Genomic DNA, 21,402 nt, shown 5'->3' with positions numbered 1-21,402 from the left:
TAGTTATGTGCCTGCCCGCTGCTGTCTGCCCTGCACTGCGCTCCACTTCCTGGTTCGTTGCCTAGTTACCTCGCTCGCTCTGCTCAGTGCACCACCCCGCGCGTTTTCAAAACTAAGATGTTTTCTTCAACAGCAGAAGCTCAGGACACCCCACCTCATCCTAAAATAGGGAATTGTCTCCAAAAAAAATAGACTGGAGTGGGAAGCGAACTGCAAGGCAGGCAGGAAAGTTTTTGCAGTGTCTCACGGAGGTGTAAAACAGCATGCTGCAGGGGACCTCCACAAACGGAATATAAGATCCCAGAAGAGCCTTTGTCACAATCTTTTGTACCTGAAACATCCCCTGAGCTTGATTTGGTATGTTATTATGCTATTGTATATGGATAACATATAGGCTATATTTATATTTACCTTCATACATCTTGAATTGATAGGCGGCTTTTTCAGTTGCTACTATGGTTGATTATTTTCAGGAATGTTGATTTTTTTTTTTTTTTTGAAACATGCATTTATTATCAATCAATATGGAATGAATTTATGTACCCATAAAGAACATCTTATTTTGTCACGCTAACTAATGCTCCTCATTTGGAATTATTCCTAATAGATTAACAGCAAATGTACACTGAATAAATAGTCCTCCTGCAAATATATACTATCTATTGATTGATTAATAGTGAATTTGCCATAATCCCACTCCTACCCTCTAAATTACTGCAGCTGAGGTGACACAGGTATACCACACAGTAAAACGTAGCCAGCCAGAGCTACAATAGTGCTGACTGTGGACACAGGCTCAATCAGAATGTATCATTATTAGGGTTGTTCCGATCCTGTTTTTTTGCTCCCGATCCGATCCCGATCGTTTTAGTTTGAGTATCTGCCGATCCCAATATTTCCCGATCCGATTGCTTTTTTTTTTTTGTGCTCCCGATTAAATTCCAATCATTCCCGATAATTTTTCCCGATCATATACATTTTGGCAATGCATTAAGAAAAAAATGAATAAAACTCGGACGAATATATACATTCAACATACAGTACATAAGTACTGTATTTGTTTATTATGACAATAAATCCTCAAGATGGCATTTACATTATTAACATTCTTTCTGTAAGAGGGATCCACGGATAGAAAGACTTGTGACTTTGTATATTGTGACTAAATATTGCCATCTAGTGTATTTGTTGAGCTTTCAGTAAATGATACTGTGGCCATGCCCAAATGCATGACGGGTGGATGTAAATACACCTTTAGCAACCATGACTGTGCGTAGTGCTACCAATTGATATATCTTCTCTGCGTTGGGAAATAACATAGGGTGTTAAGAAAAAGATCAATTGCTACCTTGCTTCCCCACATTGCTTCCCATGATATTTCTAATCGTAAGGAGAGGGATTGTAAGGCTTTAGCCAATTAAAAAAAGGCTCCTAAGGCTGCCAAAATTCACTCTACTCATTTTACGCTGCCTTTTAGCTCTCTATATAGGTAAAACGGCGCCATTACAGATTGTGCGCAACAATGCGTGAGTGGGTCGTGCAGCGCATGCATTAATTGCATTGAATATTTTAACGTGATACATTTTTTAAAAAATTAATTACCGCCGTTATCAGGATAAATTTGATAACCCTATCTTAAGCCTAAACTAAAGACTCTGGATGAGTGTAACATATTATGTCTGTAACGTTAAATACAATTAGAAAACGATTTATTTAAAATATATACATATATATATATGTATAAAAAAAAAAGGCATGTCCGATATTTTTTTGCCGATTCCGATACTTTGAAAATGACGTGATCGGACCCGATCGATCGGGATGCCGATCGATCAGGACATCTCTAATTATTATTATTATTTTTTAGGGCTGTCAAACGATTAAAATTTTTAATCGAGTTAATTACAGCTTAAAAATTAATTAATCGTAATTAATCGCAATTAATCGCAATTCAAACCATCTCTCAAATATGCCATATTTTTCTGTAAATTATTGTTGGAATGGAAAGATAAGACAAGATGGATATATACATTCAACATACGGTACATAAGGACTGTATTTGTTTATTATAACAATAAATCAACAAGATGGCATTAACATTATTAACATTCTGTGAAAGTGATCCATGATAGAAAGACTTGTAGTTCTTAAAAGATGAATATTAGTACAAGTTATAGAAATGTTATATTAAAACGCCTCTTAATGTTTTCGTTTTAATAAAATTTGTAAAATTGTCAATCAAAAAATAAACTAGTAGCCCTATTCTGTCCTCAATGTGTGTGAGTACACAAATTGACAGATAGCGAACATAAGTTCCAAAAAGAAATCAGACGGTGTGGCAAAGTTGCATGGGCTTTACTGAAGTCTTCTCTTTTTGACAGGAGCACGTTTCTTGTATTTTTGTAAAACTGAAAATAACAAGGCAATGTGTCAATAACTTGCATAAATCACAAAATAACATTAAAATGTACACACACGTGTCGCACTAGCCAATTAGCTCACAAGCATCTAACAATGTAACTGCATTTCACCATATATGTGAACAAATTAAAATACACATCATCAATAACTATCTAATGCTCATGAATATAAACAAAGGAGGAATATAACTCACAAGCGATGCATGTATTAGACACAAACAGTGTGATGGGGCTATGAGAACTGCCACTGAATACTGGATGCGGACGTTAGCTGGTCTGAATAGCACTGTCTATTAGTGTGAGTTCGCGTCGACGTATAATCACGTCAGAAAAGCGCTCCGAAACCCAAATAATCAGCTGCACTGAATCGCCAGCAGAGGGCGACATTACGCCAAATAACATATGCAAGTCACACCCAAGCGCCAGCAGAGGGCGGAAAAACTCCATAAAACACAATTAACAAGTTGGCCTTTCACTGTACTGACATTTAAATCTGTCTGAGCGGGCCTAGTGCGTTAATTGCGTCAAATATTTTAACGTGATTAATTTAAAAAATTAATTAAAGCCCGTTAACGCGATAATTTTGACAGCCCTATTATTTTTATGTGATGCCAAAATGGTGAAGAAAATGACTTTGGGGAGAGCAAAGCAAGAGGCACTGTTGAAACAAGTCCTGGGTCCAAAGGCAGTGGGTGATGTGCTCAAGATCTTAACGTCACCCACCCTATTCTCCATACAGACCAATGCCTCGAATAAATTGAGCAGGAAGATGTTTCCCGTTGCTGTCCAGTACTTCAGTCCAGAGTCTGGTCTCACCAACAAAATGCTGGACTTCATAGAGAATGCAGATCAGTCGGCTGCTGGAATTGTAGCTCTTCTGGAACATTCCCTTAAGAAATTTGGCTAGTCAGTGGATCACGTGACCGGATTCAGTGCCGACAACACAAGTGTTAATTACGATGTTCACAACTTCGTTTTCACTAACCTGCAGAAAAAAAAAACAATCTGCTGCAAGGAAACTGCCATGCCCACATAGTGCACAATAGTTTTCTCATCTAAAAATAGATACATTTCTATGCATTTTAGGAGTTTTGGGGATGCCCCTTTTTTTGGCCCGTAAGGCTTTGGGCATGAGGGGGGCGTCCCTTATTTCTATTTCTGAAAGGTGGTAACCCCAGCTACCCTGGCTACGGTTCACGAAAGGGCTAATATGCGATTCAAATCTGTACGTTTCCTAATTATCTGTGCTAAAGTTCAAATAATCAGTGTGCTATTTTCAATTCATAGAGCAGAGACTGAGAGAGGGCTCTCCAGAAAGCACATCATTGAAGGTAAAGCATCAACCCATTGCTTTTTGTATGACACTATCTGGTAGGAATTCACCACTCAGGGTCAGCCGAGGGTAAAAAAGAATACGATGAAGCTCCCATGGAAAATCCACCTCGGGATCATTGTTTTTTCAGCCGCTTAATCGTCTCTTCCCGCACAACCTAATCCGAAAGAAGGCTACTTTTGTTTGTTTAGCGCACCGCGTAGCGTGGCCTCGGGCCCTCCAATTAAATAAGGATTTGAATGGGCGTCATTGTCGTGAGCCTTTTGATTTGAGGTCATTACGTAACAGGTCAAGTTTTTGCAGCTTTTAACGTTTGCACGGCATGCTGGGACAGCACTCATACTTGGGCTTTTAGTCCGCTTCGGGCGCGTCACTAAAATGCGGGCAAAAATGATGACACACACGAGGTCAGAACGCAGGATGAACCGTGACATTTGAAAGGAATACATAACAGACGGAGTTTAAGTTGACATATCCCTTCTAAAAACAGATTTGTTTCCGACCTCGCGGCATGCTACGGTATTGTTAAAAATTGTTTCTGGCTCAGAAGTTTGCTTTGATTCATGTCCTGTTCATGAGTCGCATGGCTTAGTTCAAATAGGACTTCAAGCATCATCATGAGGCTGACATTTGTCATTTGTTTTTTTAAATAACTTGGCAACTGTCACGCAAATTGCACATGTGTCCTTACGAGATGTGCAACCATAGTACCATCTCCAAACAACTCAACCAAATAATGCTAATATAAAGAAGTATTTACATAAGCGTGGTCAATTTAGTGATTGTAGTTTTCAGTAAGGCAAAGAGGAACTAAACAAGCGGGGTAAAACAATGGTGTTGTATGAAAATATATCCAAGTGCTGATGTCGATATGCTCCTACCGAGAATCGATATCATTTTAAAAAGGTCTCACTGTTCGGAGACAACAACAAAAATAGGAGTCAACAAGTTGCTACCACAATCGTCCACTCGAATAGCGTCTGTGTTAGCCCATTGACGGCGCTAGGGTGCACATTCACAGCCGGTCTTCCTGGTTTTGGGGGCATTTATAGGTCACTTCATGTTAATTTTAGGGGATTTACAGGTCACTTCCTATTAGGCCAGCACAATATATCGTTTGAACATCGCCATCTCAATGTGCGGATGCGCAATAGTCCCATCGCAGGACGTGCGATTGTTTTTGTATTTTTTTCAATGTAAACCTTTGTCTACTTCATCAAAGCAGCAATTGTGGAGTTAAATGGCTTCCTGGATCCCTTTCATATACAGTGGGGCAAATAGGTATTTAGTCAACCATTAATTGTGCAACTTCTCCCACTTGAAAATATTAGGGAGGCCTGTAATTGCCAACATGGATTAACCTCAACCACGAGAGACAGAATGTGGAAAAAAAAAACAGAAAATCACATTGTTTGATTTTAAAAGAATTTATTTGCAAATCATGGTGGAAAATAAGTATTTGGTCAATACCAAAAGTTCATCTCAATACTTTGTTTTGTACCCTTTGTTGGCGATAACGGAGGCTAAAAGTTTTCTGTAACTCTTCACAAGCTTTTCACAAATTGTTGCTGGTATTTTGGCCCATTCCTCCATGCAGATCTCCTCTAGAGCAGCGAAGTTTTGGGGCTGTCGTTGGGCAACACAGACCTTCAACTCCCTCCACAGATTTTTCTATGGGGTTGAGATCTGGAGACTGGCTAGGCCACTCCAGGATCTTGAAATGCTTCTTACGAAGCCACTCCTTTGTTGCCCTGGCTGTGTGTTTGGAATCATTGTCATGCTGAAAGACCCAGCCACGTCTCATCTTCAATGCCCTTGCTGATGGAAGGAGATTTTCACTCAAAATCTCTCGATACATGGCCCCATTCATTCTTTCCTTTACACAGATCAGTCGTCCTGATCCCTTTGCAGAAAAACAGCCCCAAAGCATGATGTTTCCACACCCATGCTTCACAGTGGGTATGGTGTTCTTCGTATGCAATTCAGTATTCTTTCTCCTCCAAACACGAGAACCTGTGTTTCTACCGAAAAGTTCTATTTTGGTTTCATCTGACCATAACACATTCTCCCAGTCCTCTTCTGGATCATCCAAATGCTCTCTCTAGCCAACCGCAGACGGGCCTGGACGTGTACTTTCTTCAGCAGGGGGACACGTCTGGCAGTGCAGGATTTGAGTCCCTGGCGGCGCATTGTGTTACTGATAGTAGCCTTTGTTACTGTGGTCCCAGCTCTCTGTAGGTTATTCACTAGTCCCCCCGTGTGGTTCTGGGATTTTTGCTCACCGTTCTTGTTATCATTTTGACGCCACGGGGTGAGATCTTGCATGGATCCCCAGATTATCAGAGGTCTTGTATGTCTTCCATTTTCTAATAATTGCTCCAACATTTGATTTCTTTACACCAAGCGTTTTACCTATTGCGGATTCAGTCTTCCCAGCCTGGTGCAGGTCTACAATTTTGTCTCTGGTGTCCTTCGACAGCTCTTTGGTCTTGGCCATAGTGGAGTTTGGAGTGTGACTGACTGAGGATGTGGACAAGTGTCTTTTATACCGATAATGAGTTAAAACAGGTGCCATTAATACAGGTAATGAGTGGAGCCTTGTTAGACCTCGTTAGAAGAAGTTAGACCTCTTTGACAGCCAGAAATCTTGCTTGTTTGGACGTGACCAAATACTTATTTTCCATTCTAATTTGGAAATAAATTCTTTAAAAAATCAAACAATGTGATTTTCTGTTTTTTCCCATATTCTGTCTCTCATGGTTGAGGTGTATCCATGTTGACAATTACAGGCCTCTCTAATCTTTTCAAGTTGGAGAACTTGCACAATTGCTGGTTGACTAAAAACTTATTTGCCCCACTGTACACTAATCTTCATCATTCACAGATGAACCCTCTTAACCTGGATTATTCAGTAGTATATGAATACTAGGGATGTCCCGATCTCATATTTTTGTACCCAAGTCCAAGTCACCTTATTTTCAGCTATTCAAGTCTGGTGAAAATTCTTCTAATTTTAATATCGCAATATATATTAAATATAAAATATTTAATATATATATATGAAATTAAAATTATCGCAAACCCCCCAAAAATCGCAATTTCAGTTTTTCCAATATCTTTCAGCCCTACTTCCTATTCATTTAGGGACATTTTCGTATTCGGTGAGCCAAAATCATCAGGTAGTGAGCCATAAATTCCCAAAAATCAACAGAAAATGACCTAGAAAAGCCTCAAAATCCAAAACCAAACCTTTTCAGTAGCCCAAAATTAACAAGAAGTGACCTGTAAATGCCCCAAAATCAGCAGGTAGTGACGTTAAACGACCCAAATATGAGCAGGAAGTGACCGAAAACCATTAGGAAATGACGTGAAATGCTCTAAAATGAACTCATTGCCTGGCATCGGCTGCCAGAGAAGGCCGTAGACGTTCAATCCATTTAAAGTGGGAAGGTGGCAGCGAATGAACACCCTCCTAGTTCAAATAGATTGGACGTCTACGAGTGATGAACTCATTCCAATTCACAGCATAAGGATGAAAATAGCTTGTTTTGTACTTGATGAAAGATTTCCTAACACTGGTATCGATAATTGTTGTATCACCATAGCGTGAGATAATCGTTATCGTGAGCCTGATCGTAAATCGTATTGTGAGCTACCCAAAGGTTCCCATCCCTGTTGTATGGTATGGCATTATATCACTTGATACAGAATTGCTTTTTGGGGTATTTTCATAGCTTAACATTACGTCATATTGCATCACTTTCTTCCATATTTTATGGTCTCTTCTTTGGCAGGATTAAGAGGATCCTTATCAAGACTTCAACTGGATTATGTAGACATTGTCTTTGCCAACAGAAACGATGTCAACAGTCCCATGGAAGGTGACATGCTTAAGATCACGTTTGCTATCAAAGAAGTTTTAAAGGGAGCCATGAATAGAAAGACTTGTAGTTCTTAAACGTTATTATGAGTTAAAATAATTAGATATTAAACTCCTCTTGATGTTTTCGTTTTTATACATTTTGTCAAATTAGTTTTAGGTCGCCATTGGTGTTGACGTCGCAGGCGGGACATCACTGGGTTATGCTGCCGTGGTTCCAGAGTATGACTCTAGCAACATAAACATGTCAATTGTTCAGAACTTTCAATTTGAACCCGAGAGGAACATTAATGAGTACGACAGCACTGTCGATATTTCACAAAACGAGCAGCAAAAGCGAAATGAACAGGAAAAACGGGATGAGACGAGACGAGAGTAGGACAAAATCCATGTTCTACCAAAATGTGCTACACCAGCGTAACATCTAGAAGAGGCGAATTTGATACCCAAAGTACTAAAGTGCGCTTTTAGCTTGTTTTGTTTAGATGCAAACAGACAGAACATACTAAAGATGCCTTAAGAAAATACTTGAACGTAGTAATATCAAATAAGGGTGGTTTAAATATGTGACTTACCGTATTGGCCCCAATATAACACAGTGTTTTTTGCATTGAAATAAGACTGAAAAAGTGAGGTTCGTCTTATATTCGCGGTCTAGATGTTATACCCATTCATGATGCTAGATGGCGCCAGATATCATTGAAGCGATGTTCTGTCATGACAGATCTCAGCTACTCTCAAGTTTAACCAGTTTGCTTTATTTTATTGCAATGTTTTTCCTTATTCAGATTTGTTTCAAGACTACAGTTACAGTTAGACTTCACTTTGATGGTTAATGCAGTCATTGCAATTTTGTTGTTTTATTACAATAGATTGGTTTACTTACATTTCAAAAACCAGAAGCCATTCATTTACGAATGTGATTGCACTTTAGTTTACTTATTTAAATGTTCAGAATTTAAGATTTGAATGAGGCAAAATAACATGCTTTTTCTCTAAAATATATTGTTATAATCATTTGTTTCAGATGTACTGTAATTATTTTCTGTATAAAATTAATTTGGTGTTCAAAAAGTCTTTTTTCAAACTTGAGTCTTGAAAAATAGGGGGTCGTCTTGCAATCAGGGCCGTCTTATATTCGGGCCAATACGGTATGTTGTCAACAGATCTGCTTTAAAGCTACCAAAAGAAAACACAATGCTTAAAAGTATGAGAGGGAAACACATGCAAAACGTATTTTGAGGCAATGAAAAGCTCATAAAAGACTATAAAAACACAAATAGTAACTACTCGCGCTTTTAACCGATGTGCGCATGTGTTGGACGTCTCGCCGCGTACAAGGAATTGCAGAACACCGGTAGTGTTCGTTTAGTGACGGTGTCAAACTACGTAATCACCCCAAGCGTCCATTGCGTGCATAAAACATGGCGCCTTCCGTAGGTCAAAACATCTACTAAATATTAAAGATTTTTAAATCAATGGTAATATTTTATGTGTTTCTAATATAATATTTTAGTAAAAGAAAATAATTGTAGCTTATTAGAGCCTACAAGTCTTTTAAGTTCAAGGTTCCCTTTAAAGTAACAGGTTTTCAATTTACATTTGAAATGGTTCTTTGCAGAGATCGTGCGGGCCATGACGTTTGTTATAAACCAGGGCATGGCCATGTACTGGGGCACCTCACGCTGGAGTGCTATGGAAATCATGGTGAGCACTAATCAGAGCTTGTTATTTCCCCGCAGTTCATCCACACAGATTGGTAAACATCTTATTTTTTCTCATTTTTCCTAAATTAGGAAGCCTACTCAGTGGCCCGCCAGTTCAATTTGATACCACCTGTGTGCGAGCAGGCAGAGTATCACTACTTTCAGAGGGATAAAGTAGAAGTGCAGCTACCTGAGCTCTACCACAAGATCGGTAGCAATTTAGAGTGATCATGTTTCCGTACCATTGAATGCAATAGACGTCCAAATCATTTGAGCTGGGAGAGTTTGGCAGCGATCGAATGATCGATACCAGCCTCTCCCAGATCGAATGAATTGGACGCCCATCGCCATCAATAGCAGCCCATGAGTTAATTGTTGAATAAGCAAATGTTACTGTCTGTTTTTGAGGTGTCGGCGCAATGACCTGGTCACCACTGGCGTGTGGATTAATCACTGGCAAGTACAGCGACGGAGTACCAGAGTGCTCCAGAGCAGCAATGAAGGTCAGTTTGATTTAAGAAGCCCTCCTTTGGGATTCCTAAGTGTAATTTCCCACCCAATCACTGAGGTGTTTTCAGCGAGAAATCAGTAAAGACGCACTTTTACCTCACTGTTTTTCTTTCTTTCTGTATTTGGCTTAAGGGCTACCAGTGGCTGAGAGAGCGAGTGAACAGTGAGGAGGGGCGCAGGCAGCTAGCTAAAATCAAGGAGCTCCACCTACTGGCAGACAGGCTGGGATGCACCGCCGCACAGTTGGCCATCGGTACCGCCCATATAACACTGCAGATGTTTTTTTTTTTTTTTTTTTTTTTAAATCACTTTCTAATCTGTTGCTATAGAGCAGGGGTCGGGAACCTTTCTGGCTGAGAGAGCCATAAACACCACATTTTTTTATACGTAATCCCGTGAGAGCCATACAATATGTTTAAAACTAAAAATACGAGTAATGTGTGCATTTTATGTAATTTCAACATTTTTAAAGTAGAATAAGTCTCTGAATTCTTCTCAGTAACATTGTTATGCTGTTGCTAATCAATGATGAATATTTCTTACCATTAATACTAGGGTTGTTCCGATCATGTTTTTTTGCTCCCGATCCGATCCCGATCGTTTTCGTTTCAGTATCTGCCGATCTTTCCCGATCCGATTGCTTTTTTTTGCTCCCGATTCAGTTCCAATCCTTTCCGATAATTTTTCCCGATCATATACATTTTGGCAATGCATTAAGAAAACAATGAATAAAACTCGGACGAATATATATACATTCAACATACAGTACATTAGTACTGTATTTGTGTATTATGACTATAAATCCTCAAGATGGCATTTACATTATTAACATTCTTTCTGTGAGAGGGATCCATGGATAGAAACACTTGTGACTTTGTATATTGTGACTAAATATTGCCATCTAGTGTATTTGTTGAGCTTTCAGTAAATGATACTGTAGCCATGTCCAAATGCATGATGGGAAGTGGAACCATGACTGTGAGTAGTGCTACCAATTGATATATCTTCTCTGCGTTGGGAAATAACATAAGGTGGTAAGAAAAAGATCAATTGCTACCTTGCTTCCCCAAATTGCTTCCCATGATATTTCTAATCATAGGGAGAGGGATTGTAAGGCTTTAGCCAATTAAAATAAGGCTCCAAAGGCTGCCAAAATTCACTCTACTCATTTTACGCTGCCTTATAGCTCTCAATATAGGCAAAACGGCGCCATTACAGATGGAGCGCGACAATGCGTGAGTGGGTCATGCAGCGTATGCATTAATTGCGTTAAATATTTTAACGTGATACTTTTTTTTTTTTTTAAATTACCGCCGTTATTGGGATAAATTTGATAACCCTACCTTAAGCCTAAACTAAAGACTGTGGATAAGTGTAACATATTATGTCTGTAACGTTAAATACAATTAGAAAACAATTCATTCATTCATCTTCCATGCCGCTTATTCCTCACGAGGGTATATAAAAAAATATATATATTTTTTTTTGCCGATTCCGATACTTTGAAAATGACGTGATCGGACCCGATCACATCTCTATTTCTAACCATAGAAAGGGACAAATTCTGCAGTAGGAAGGTGCTCCATCGCATACTTCAATCTCTACCTCAAAGTTCCTCAAGGCAAAGAAGATCAAGATCCTCCAGGACTGGCCAGCCCAGTCACCAGACATGAACATCATTGAGCATGTCTGGGGTAGGATGAAAGAGGAAGCATGGAAGACGAAACCCAAGAATGTTGATGAAGGCATGCAAGACTGCTTTCTTTGATGTTCCTGATGACTTCATCAATAAATTGTATGAATCCTTGCCGAACCGCATGGATGCAGTCCTTCAAGCCCATGGAAGTCTTACAAAATATTAAATTTGGATCTCACAGCACCACTACTTAATTCGCTTATGTTATAAAATGTATTTTTCTATTTGAAGTACATTTTTTGTTCACTTTTGACACTACTTTCTATAGGCGACAAAACTTTTGTCTTGCCAAAATTCGACCTTTATGTCTCCTTTAAATGGTAAATCTTTTTTCAGTGAAACAAATATATTTTTTGTACATTCAACATCATTTGGGAGGGTCTTGGCTTTCATAAGAGCCATTTCTGAAAACAACTTAATAATTAAAAGTCAGGTTATTAGCAATTGTTTCTACAAAATGGATAAGCGACAAGACTTTTGTCAGGGACTGTAGAGAATAAGATAAGATACACCTGAATATTTGAGAAATTAGAAGAATGTCTCTCCTCACTCATGTTGACGTGTGGACATATAATTCCAAGTTATTACTTAATGAGGCGACCAATAAGATCATAAGAAATCACATTTCCTTTGTTTGTCCCCACAGCATGGTGTCTTCGCAGTGAAGGAGTCAGCTCGGTGCTGTTGGGGGTTTCAAATACAGACCAGCTCTTGGAGAACCTCGGTGCACTGCGGGTAAATGCAGTTTTTAACTTCTACATTCATCAAAGACATTGAAATGCTGACTCACGGTCATACTAATAAAAATAAGCAGTAGGAGAGGAGTAACTAGACACGTGCCGGCAGTAGGAGAGGAGTAACTAGACACGTGCCGATGACGAGTTTCAAGGTATATCGTGGTATGAAAACGTCAAGGTTTCAAAACCGCAAGTTTTCCGTCATTCCGTCCCTACAGTATTAGCTATTCTTATGTCCCAAAAATGCATGGAGAAATCCCTCGCTTGCAGCTGCAAGGCTCAAACCTCCCCCACCGGTTGTGGCTCGGTCAGTAAGTCAGCTGTGCTATGCCACGATGGCTGGAGGAGGTGAAACTCCTGAACTTTTTCCCCCCATCGAAGAAAACAAAATCGTTGATATGGGAATACTTCGGCTATAGAAAAGTTACAGAGGGACACAGCTTAGAGGAGGATTACCAACCGACATGTAAAACATGTTTGTGGAGGGTGGCTGCCCAGGAGACAATACCTCCAATATGAGTTCGCATTTATACAAAATTAAAGGTCAGTAAACACTGACGTGAACGTTTCCCACCAGCTACGAGAGTTAACTCTAGCATGTTTAGTGTGTCTAGAGGTGGTAAAACATGGTGTTTTTTTCTCTCTGGCAACGAAAGAGTGTGTGTATGATGTAAACATGGTACGAGTCATACGCACGTGCTTTTATGGAAAATAATCCAATCATTTTTATTCTGATGGTAATAACGTTGACCTATGGCTGTGGGTTTAGGCTCACCTGAAGGATTGCATTTATTAGAATTTTATTTAGAATATTTTGCTATCTTTTTAAAACTTATTTTAACTTAGCATTTTACTTAAGTTCCAATTTGCTAATAAGTTTTGAGAAATAAAAATCCTGTTTAAAGGAAAAAAGTTTAGTTTTTTGTTTTTGTTTTTACTCAGATATCACAAAGTAATAGATTTTAGAGCTGTAATTGCAATACCGTGATCCCGTGAAGCCGCGATATTTTGGCTTAAGGTTATCATAAAACTAGCAAAGATTAATCAATCACCGTGATTTTCACACTATAAGGCCCACCTGACTATAAGCCGCCACCCACCAAATTTGACACGAAAACGACTTTTGTTCATAGATAAGCCGCACTAGACTATAAGCCGCAGCTGTCGTCACCGTATTATGGGATATTTACACCAAAAGATATTAACCATTAACACTTTACTTGACAGCAGCATCATACGACTGTCATAAGACCATATGAACCACCATGAAGCTTTGAACCAATTGGCTGCAAAGCTTCATTGCTTCAAGAAACTTCATTTGGCCATCACTGCTCCATTAGGGGAGACAGTAAACCTCTGCTGCCACCTGCTGTCAACACTGTTGTTGTCCAACATGCCTCCTAGAATGCATTTCAGCACTACAGATGTACATAACAATCAAAGTTAATGTTCTGTGCACATCATTTCTTCAGTTACTGTTCCAGTTATTTCATTAATTGCTAGTTATGGCATTTGGCAACACTTTATTTGACAGTGGCACCATAAGACTGTCATTAGACAATCATAATTATGACATGTCACTGTCATGAGCATGAATGAATGCTTATAACAGATGTCATTTAGTGTTATTCGGCAAATTATCTCACTTTTGAATAGATGTAAAACATCCGAGCTGGACATAAATGGAGTTAGTGACATAATTTGCCGAATGACACTTAATGACATGATTTGTCATAAGCATTCAGTAAGGCCCATGATAGTATCACATCATAATTCTGACTGTCTTTTGACGACGCTGTCGAATAAAATGTTACCTTTTAACCCAAATAAATCAACAAATAAGCCGCACTGGACTATAAGCCGCAGGATTCAAAATGAAGAAAAAAAGTAGAGGCTTATAGTCCGTAAATTACGGTAACTCGAGTAATTCGATTAGAAAAAATATTCAAATTAAATTTTGCTGCTTTGAGTATTCGTTTAATTGTTTGTTTTATAAGAGTTTGCATTTAGTTTTATTGATTTAGAGTGGATACACTGCGCTCTCATGGCAACGATGAATATGGCATAACTAATTTCACATGGCTGAATCCCTGTAAAGACCAACATAAACTAAGTTTTTGTTAGAGCGAAAGTTTTTTAAATGCATTCGTTTTTGTGGGAATACGTGTTTGAACCATTTGTTAAGCGCATTGCAAAAAAAAAAAAAAAAAAATTATAGCTATTACGCTAGCAGACTTTTGCTATGTAAGTTAGCCCAATTTGTATTTTGTTGTACTTAGATCCCCATTTATTTTTGTGTACCTTTTGAGGCTCAGCTCAGGTATTTTAACTGTTTATGTTCCTTATCCGATTACTCGATTATTCGAACTACCTTGTTCATCGATGAATCGACTACTAAAATAATCGATTGCCGCAGCCCTATATCATACCATCGGAATCTCATAACTAGCACATGGCTAGTAGTAACCCATTACATTTACGCCATTACACTTACTTGAGTAACTTTTTGAGAACAATGTACTTCTATGAGTAGTTTTACTAAGCCAGACTTTTGGGCTACGCTAGGCTTTACATTTTTCCTCTTTATTCTACGTATTAGATTTTGATTTTACTTTTTTTTTTTTTTTTTTTTTTGCCAGCGATGCTAACAATAGCTCTACCAGTTTCACCAATGTGACGTCTCAACTATAATCACATGATATCTTTGCAGATTTTATCCCAAATGACCCCACAAACAGTCACAGAGATGGACGCCGTGCTGGGAAACAAGCCACACTCAAAGAAGGAGTCTCGAGCTTGAACATCCGCCGTCCGAGCAAGAGGAAGAAGAACGAGCAAGAAGACAAAAAGACTTTGCTTTTTCTCTGCTGTATACTCAACAACTTGCATGTCCTCAGCAACATTAAGCTTCCAGAATGAGCGCATAAACCATTGTGCGCAGTACATTGTATCATGTATGGGTAAAAAAAAAAACTTGCAGTTGTTAATCAGAACAAAAACTGGTCATTCTAATAGTCACTGACAGGATAATTACGTCTCCAGTAGAGGAGCTCAAAGGCTAAACGTGGACTTTTGATGCAAAAAGGAAAGTCAACGACACCATGAAAAGACTGTTTTAGTGGTGAGTTTGCTGTTGGTGGGCATTTATGGCCTCCGTACTATCTGATCTGTTGTCCTGACGACAAAAGAAGCAGGAGCAAGAAGGGCGGAGCTTAGTTCTCATGTGCCGTGCCCAACATTTACATTAGTGTGCATGCAACTGGTCAGGCGAACGTTCACTGCTTTACCAAGGTGGGCACAGCGGATCACTTGAGTGGTTAAAATAAAAAAGATGACATCACATGCTTTTTAGAAATAGGCAGATTACTCAGAGGTATGAAAAAATGCACTAAAAACATGAGATTATAGTTTACAAAGTTTGGCTGGGAACTCCTGCTCTTAATGAAAATGAATGCATTTCAAAAAGTAGCTGAAAGATTGAAGTCTATGGATTATCATAAGTATCTTCATGCATTATTTCGAAGGAACACGTACGTTTTCCAACCTTGCTAGTTTCTTGGCAGTGTCTTTTTTGACTCTTCTGTTCCTCAACTGTGCGCATGTCCCTTTAAGAGAGAAAAGCCCCAACAAGGTTGTCAAATACGGCATGGCTTTTATCGGCGGATGTAGATTTGCAATAGCCTTGAAACCCTGACTTTTACGGTAAAAGATCATCTGAAGCTCCACGTGTGATGTTTGAATTAGATGTAGAAAATCAATTGTAAAAGTCTTGGTAACACGGGGTGAGATTTAGCAAATGTATGCTGTTTGTTTGTTTGTTTGTTTTTTTACATGGAAGCCTTTTATAGCTTCTTCAATCATCTCTCTGGGAAATTCTGTTTTTGTTTTCATGTTTCTGAGCATTGAATACTCTTCTTTTCATGGTTTTTCTTTTAGTTTTCTATGACGACTTCTACGTAGAGTTAGGGGCTGTGTTCCTTTTGTCGTTTCCCATGAAAATAACCACTTGTGTTTTGATTTGTTTAGGTTGGCACGTAACGTGTATATAGGCCTGTCTGTTTGGCAGCAAGGCTGAGAGGTTCATTTACAGTAGGAATCATGAAGGAATCGCCCCGTTACTCTGTGACCATGTACAGTCTGACTGAGTGTTGCGTCCAGTGTACATGAACTATTCAATCCAAACTATGAAAATGTAAACTTTGCCTGCATTACTTCTATTTTACTGTCTTGCAACAAAGAGAAAGAGGGATGAGGGGCAACAATTCATGCTGAATGTAACGTGTCTGTTGCTACGTCTATAGGGAAAGCACATTACATGATTTAAAAGGTCCCTCTTGTTTTTGTGTCTTTCTTTAATGGAAGCAATGCTACACAGGGCCTGCAATAAGACTGTGTCCTGAACAGAGATGGGTAAAGTACATAGCTAACAATTTTACTCAAGTAAGAGTAGCATTACTTCAAAATAATGTTACCATAGACTCCACCATCAGTTGACAGGACAGCTCCCACAGACATTGCGCCACGGGTTAGGCACGTCTCAATGGGAAAATATTGCCGCTTGTTTCAAAAGAAATTTCAGGATATGGAAGGGAAAAATACAGGATGGCTGGTACTTGCAGGTCCCAGAGTTCACTGAACGCAACATACATATAGCTGCTCTGCCATTGGCTATTGCCTTGCATTCCTGGCATCCAATTGGCTAACCTCCATTGTATGTGAGTATCCCAGCGTCTTCATTCGCACCTCATGTTTCGACAGCTTTACATATTACATTATGCACAACTCTGATTTTACGTTTACTGTGCAATAATATAATTGTAACATGTATTCATTACATGTTTTGATGCCTTTTCATGCATTATAAAAGATTTATGTCTGAAATTTGTGGGGCTTAGAACGGATTAGAGCATTTACAGTGGGGCAAATAAGGCTACGTTCATACTACAGGTCTTAATGCACGAATCCGATTTTTTGTCATACCTGTTTTTTTGGCGTGCCCGTTCAGACTGCCTTTGTCCATTGAGACCATTCAAGTATTACGCATGCGCACTAATTCGTAGTCTGACAAGCGCTGAGCAAGACGACCCGCATGCGCAGAAGCATCAAAACAAATGATCACACATGCTGGCTGTCATCCGTCATTCCAGGGATATCATAATTTGCTTTTTAAAAAGACACAAATAACAGACATAAATAATCCCAGTTTAGACTTATATTCAAAGTATATGGATCAATAGCATGCACGCGCTGTCCGTGCATGTCACACACACACATACGTGCAGTTTGCCCCGACTCTCGGCCGTGTAAGCAATGTTGAAATATTGCTTATATGGAGCAGAGAGAAAAAAGATCATTCTCAGGCTTATCCTCAACCCATTTTTATTTTTTCTATGACTGTTGTCAAGTCTGACTCTTCCTAAAAAGCCGTGTTTAAGGCAATCTAGGCGCTAATAACGCACAGCTGCACCGCTTCCCTGGCGTCTCTCTCGCTTTTTGATGACGTAATTGCAGCATGAATTCCGATTTGAGAGACTGGAAAGTACAGACCGCCGCGACAGTCTGGAAAAATGTGGCCTATCGGATTTGAACCACATACAAAAGTGACCCAGATCGGATTTGAAATGGTCCAGTTCTATGCGACTTTTCACGTTCAGACCGTCAAGTTAATGCCTCACTCGAGTCGGAAAAACACGAAAAAATCGGATTCGTACATTAAGACTTGTAGTATGTAAGTATTTACTGGTAGTCAACCACCAATTGAGCAAGTTCTCCTACATGAAAATATTAGAGAGGCCTGTAATTGTCAACATGGGTAAACCTCAACCATGAGAGACAAAATGTGAAAAAAAAACAAGAAAATCACATTGTTTCATTTTTAAAGAATTTATTTCCAAATTAGAGTGGAAAATTAGTATTTGGTCACCTACAAACAAGCAAACTGGCTCTCAAAGAGGTCTAACTTCTTCTAACGAGGTCTAACAAGGTCTAATGAGGCTCCACTCGTTACCTATATTTAATGGCACCTGTTTTAACTCATTATCAGTATAAAAGAGACCTGTCCACAACCTCAATTAGTCACACTCCAAACTCCATTGTGGCCAAGACCAAAGAGCTGTTGAAGGACACCAGAGACAAAATTGTAGACCTGCACCAGGCTGGGAAGACTGAATCTGCAATAGGTAAAACGCTTGGTGTAAACAAATCAACTGTGGGAGCAATTATTAGAAAATGGAAGACATACAAGACAACTGATAATTTCCCTCGATCTGGGGCTCCATGCAAGATCTCACCCCATGGCGTCAAAATGACAGCAAGAACGGTGAGCAAAAATCCCAGAACCACACAGGGGGACCTAGTGAATGACCTAAAGAGAGCTGGGACCACAGTAGCAAAGGCTACTATCAGTAACACAATGCGCCGCCAGGGACTCAAATCCTCCACTGCCCAACGTGTCCCGCTGCTGAAGCCAGTACACGTCCAGGCCCGTCTGCGACTCGCGAGAGAGCATTTGGATGATCCAGAAGAGGACTGGGAGAATGTGTTATGGTAAGATGAAACCAAAATAGAACTTTTTGGTAGAAACACAGGTTCTCATGTTTGGAGGCGAAAGAATACTGAATTGCATCCGAAGAACACCATACCCACTGTGAAGCATGGGGGTGGAAACATCATCCTTTGGGGCTATATTTCTGCAAAGGGACCAGGACGACTGATCTGTGTAAAGGAAAGAATGAATGGGGCCATGTATTGAGAGATTTTGAGTGAAAATCTCCTTCCATCAGCAAGAGCATTGAAGATGAGACGTGGCTGGCTCTTTCAGCAATTACAATGATCCCAAACACACAGCCAGGGCAACAAAGGAGTGGCTTTGTAAGAAGCATTTCAAGGTCCTGGAGTGGCCTAGGCAGTCTCCAGATCTCAACCCCATAGAAAATCTGTGGAGGGAGTTGAAAGTCCGTTTTGCCCAACGACAGCCCCAAAACTTCACTGCTCTAGAGGAGATCTGCATGGAGGAATGGGCCAAATCACCAGCAACAGTGTGTGAAAAGCTTGTGAAGAGTTACAGAAAACGTTTGGCCTCTGTTATTGCCAACAAAGGGTACATAACAAAGCATTGATATGAACTTCACATATTGACCAAATACTTATTTTCCACCATGATTTGCAAATAAATTATTTATAAATCAAACAATGTGATTTTCTGTTTTTTTTTTCCACATTCTGTCTCTCATGGTTGAGGTTTACTCATGTTGACAATTACAGGCCTCTTTAATATTTTCAAGTGGGAGAACTTGCACAATTAGTTGTTGACTAAATACTTATTTGCCCCACTGTACATGGAAAACACGGCTCTACTTACAGAACTTCCAAGTTACGAAACTATTTCCAGAACCTATTAATTTCGTAAGAAGAAGTACCGGTACTACTGCAGTTCCTTCATAGTTCATATTATGAAATTAAAAGGATCATATCTCTGGTTGTCCGTGGTCAATCGATGTCAAATAAAAACTGGGAGAGAGGTTAAAATCTGCCCTTTCGAGTCATGTTGAGGGCAGCGATCTATGTCAAATAGTGCTATTTCTGCACTATAAGGCGGGCCTGACTAAGAGCCGCTACCCACCAAACGTGACACGAAAACGGCAATCGTTCATAGATAACCACACTGGACTATAAGCTGTCCTCACTGTTTTATGGGATATTTACACCAAAAGATATAACCGTTAATTTTTATTTTACAGCGGCATCATACAACTGTCATAAGACCAAATGAACCACCATGAAGCTTTGAATCAAATGGCTGCAAAGCTTAATTGCTTCAAAAAGCTTCATTTGGCCATTGCTGGACCCTTGGGGGAAACAGTCAACCTCTGTTGCCACCTGCAACAACACTGTTGTTATCCAACATGCCTCCTAACATGCATTGCAGTGGTCCAGATGTAAATAACTATCAAAACTCATGTTATGTGCTAATTATTTATTCAGTATTGTTTACTGTTGTTTATTGTTTCATTTGACTCACTCTATTTCACTCTATTTGACAGTGGCACCATAAGACTGTCATTAGACAATCATAATTATGACATGACACTATCACGAGCATTAATGAATAATGATAACAGATGTAATTTAGTATTATCTGGCAAATTATCTCACTTTTGAATGGATGTAAAAGATCCGCCTGGACATAAATGGAGTTCGTAACATAGTTTGCCGGATGACATTTAATGACATCTGTTATAAGCATTCAGTAATGCCCATGATTATGTCATGTCATAATTATGACAGTCTTATGACGTCGCTGTCAAATAAAGTGTTACCAAATACCATAACTAGCAATTAACGAAACAACTGGAACAGTAGCTGAATAAATGATTAGCACAGAAGATGAATTTTGATTGTTATTTACATCTGTTGTGCTGCAATGCATGCTAGGAGGCACGTGTTACCTATCAACCCAAATAAATCAACAAATAAGCCGCACTGGACTAAAAAACTGGACTTCAAAATAAAGGAAAAAAGTAGCGTTTTATAGTCTGAAAATTACGGTACTTAATTTTTTACGGTGCTTTAAAGACGCCATGTATTTAAACAGGCCGGCGTGACCACAGAAGCTAGCAAGCTTGAGTCTGATTGGTTTTCTCATTCAGCTCTAATGTTAAATACATTAGTGTACGAATAAAACAGTATAAATATTGGTTTTAATGAATTCCTCATTTAAAGTAACCATCAAAAGTCATATTAAATCTTTCTAAAGCTACAGTTTTTAATGCATCTTTTAGATTGTGTTCACACACGCTCAATTTTATCTGCTTAGACAGTAAAAAATGACTGCAGAGACATTTGTCACATCAACAGCAAACATCTGTTAAGTCATTACTGATGAACCTCACTGAATATCAGAGCAAAGATGACGTGTTGTTTGTGTATTTTGCAGTCACTCTATGATACAAACGACCATATGTGCTGAAAGATTGCGACCAAAACACTCAGCAGAAACTAAAAAAGCAAATTAAAATGTGACTCATAATGTGATTCATCCAATCTGGGAAGGTGCTGGTTTGGGTAAAGTGATGAAAAATAATAAACAGGGAATGAACAGCCAAATCTCCAATAAAGTGT

At 39.2% G+C, this 21,402-nt stretch overlaps 1 protein-coding gene across 3 annotated transcripts in view; it reads left to right on the top strand.

Moving 5' to 3' along the window:
- LOC130906390 (voltage-gated potassium channel subunit beta-2) overlaps positions 1-15,757 on the top strand; it is a 71,783-nt gene extending 56,026 nt beyond the window's left edge. For all 3 annotated transcript variants that reach the window (XM_057820693.1, XM_057820691.1, XM_057820690.1), the window contains 8 exons: positions 3,708-3,751; positions 7,548-7,634; positions 9,255-9,340; positions 9,430-9,550; positions 9,748-9,842; positions 9,982-10,102; positions 12,192-12,280; positions 14,993-15,757. In XM_057820693.1, coding sequence (XP_057676676.1) covers positions 3,708-3,751; positions 7,548-7,634; positions 9,255-9,340; positions 9,430-9,550; positions 9,748-9,842; positions 9,982-10,102; positions 12,192-12,280; positions 14,993-15,082 — 733 coding nt within the window. In that variant the 3' untranslated portion in view covers positions 15,083-15,757. The remainder of the gene's footprint in view (positions 1-3,707; positions 3,752-7,547; positions 7,635-9,254; positions 9,341-9,429; positions 9,551-9,747; positions 9,843-9,981; positions 10,103-12,191; positions 12,281-14,992) is intronic.
- Positions 15,758-21,402: the final 5,645 nt, after the last annotated feature.

The sequence above is a fragment of the Corythoichthys intestinalis genome, chromosome 18 (genome assembly GCF_030265065.1).
Source record: "Corythoichthys intestinalis isolate RoL2023-P3 chromosome 18, ASM3026506v1, whole genome shotgun sequence".
NCBI lineage: Eukaryota > Metazoa > Chordata > Actinopteri > Syngnathiformes > Syngnathidae > Corythoichthys > Corythoichthys intestinalis.
This window is presented reverse-complemented; position numbering and strand designations above follow the sequence as displayed.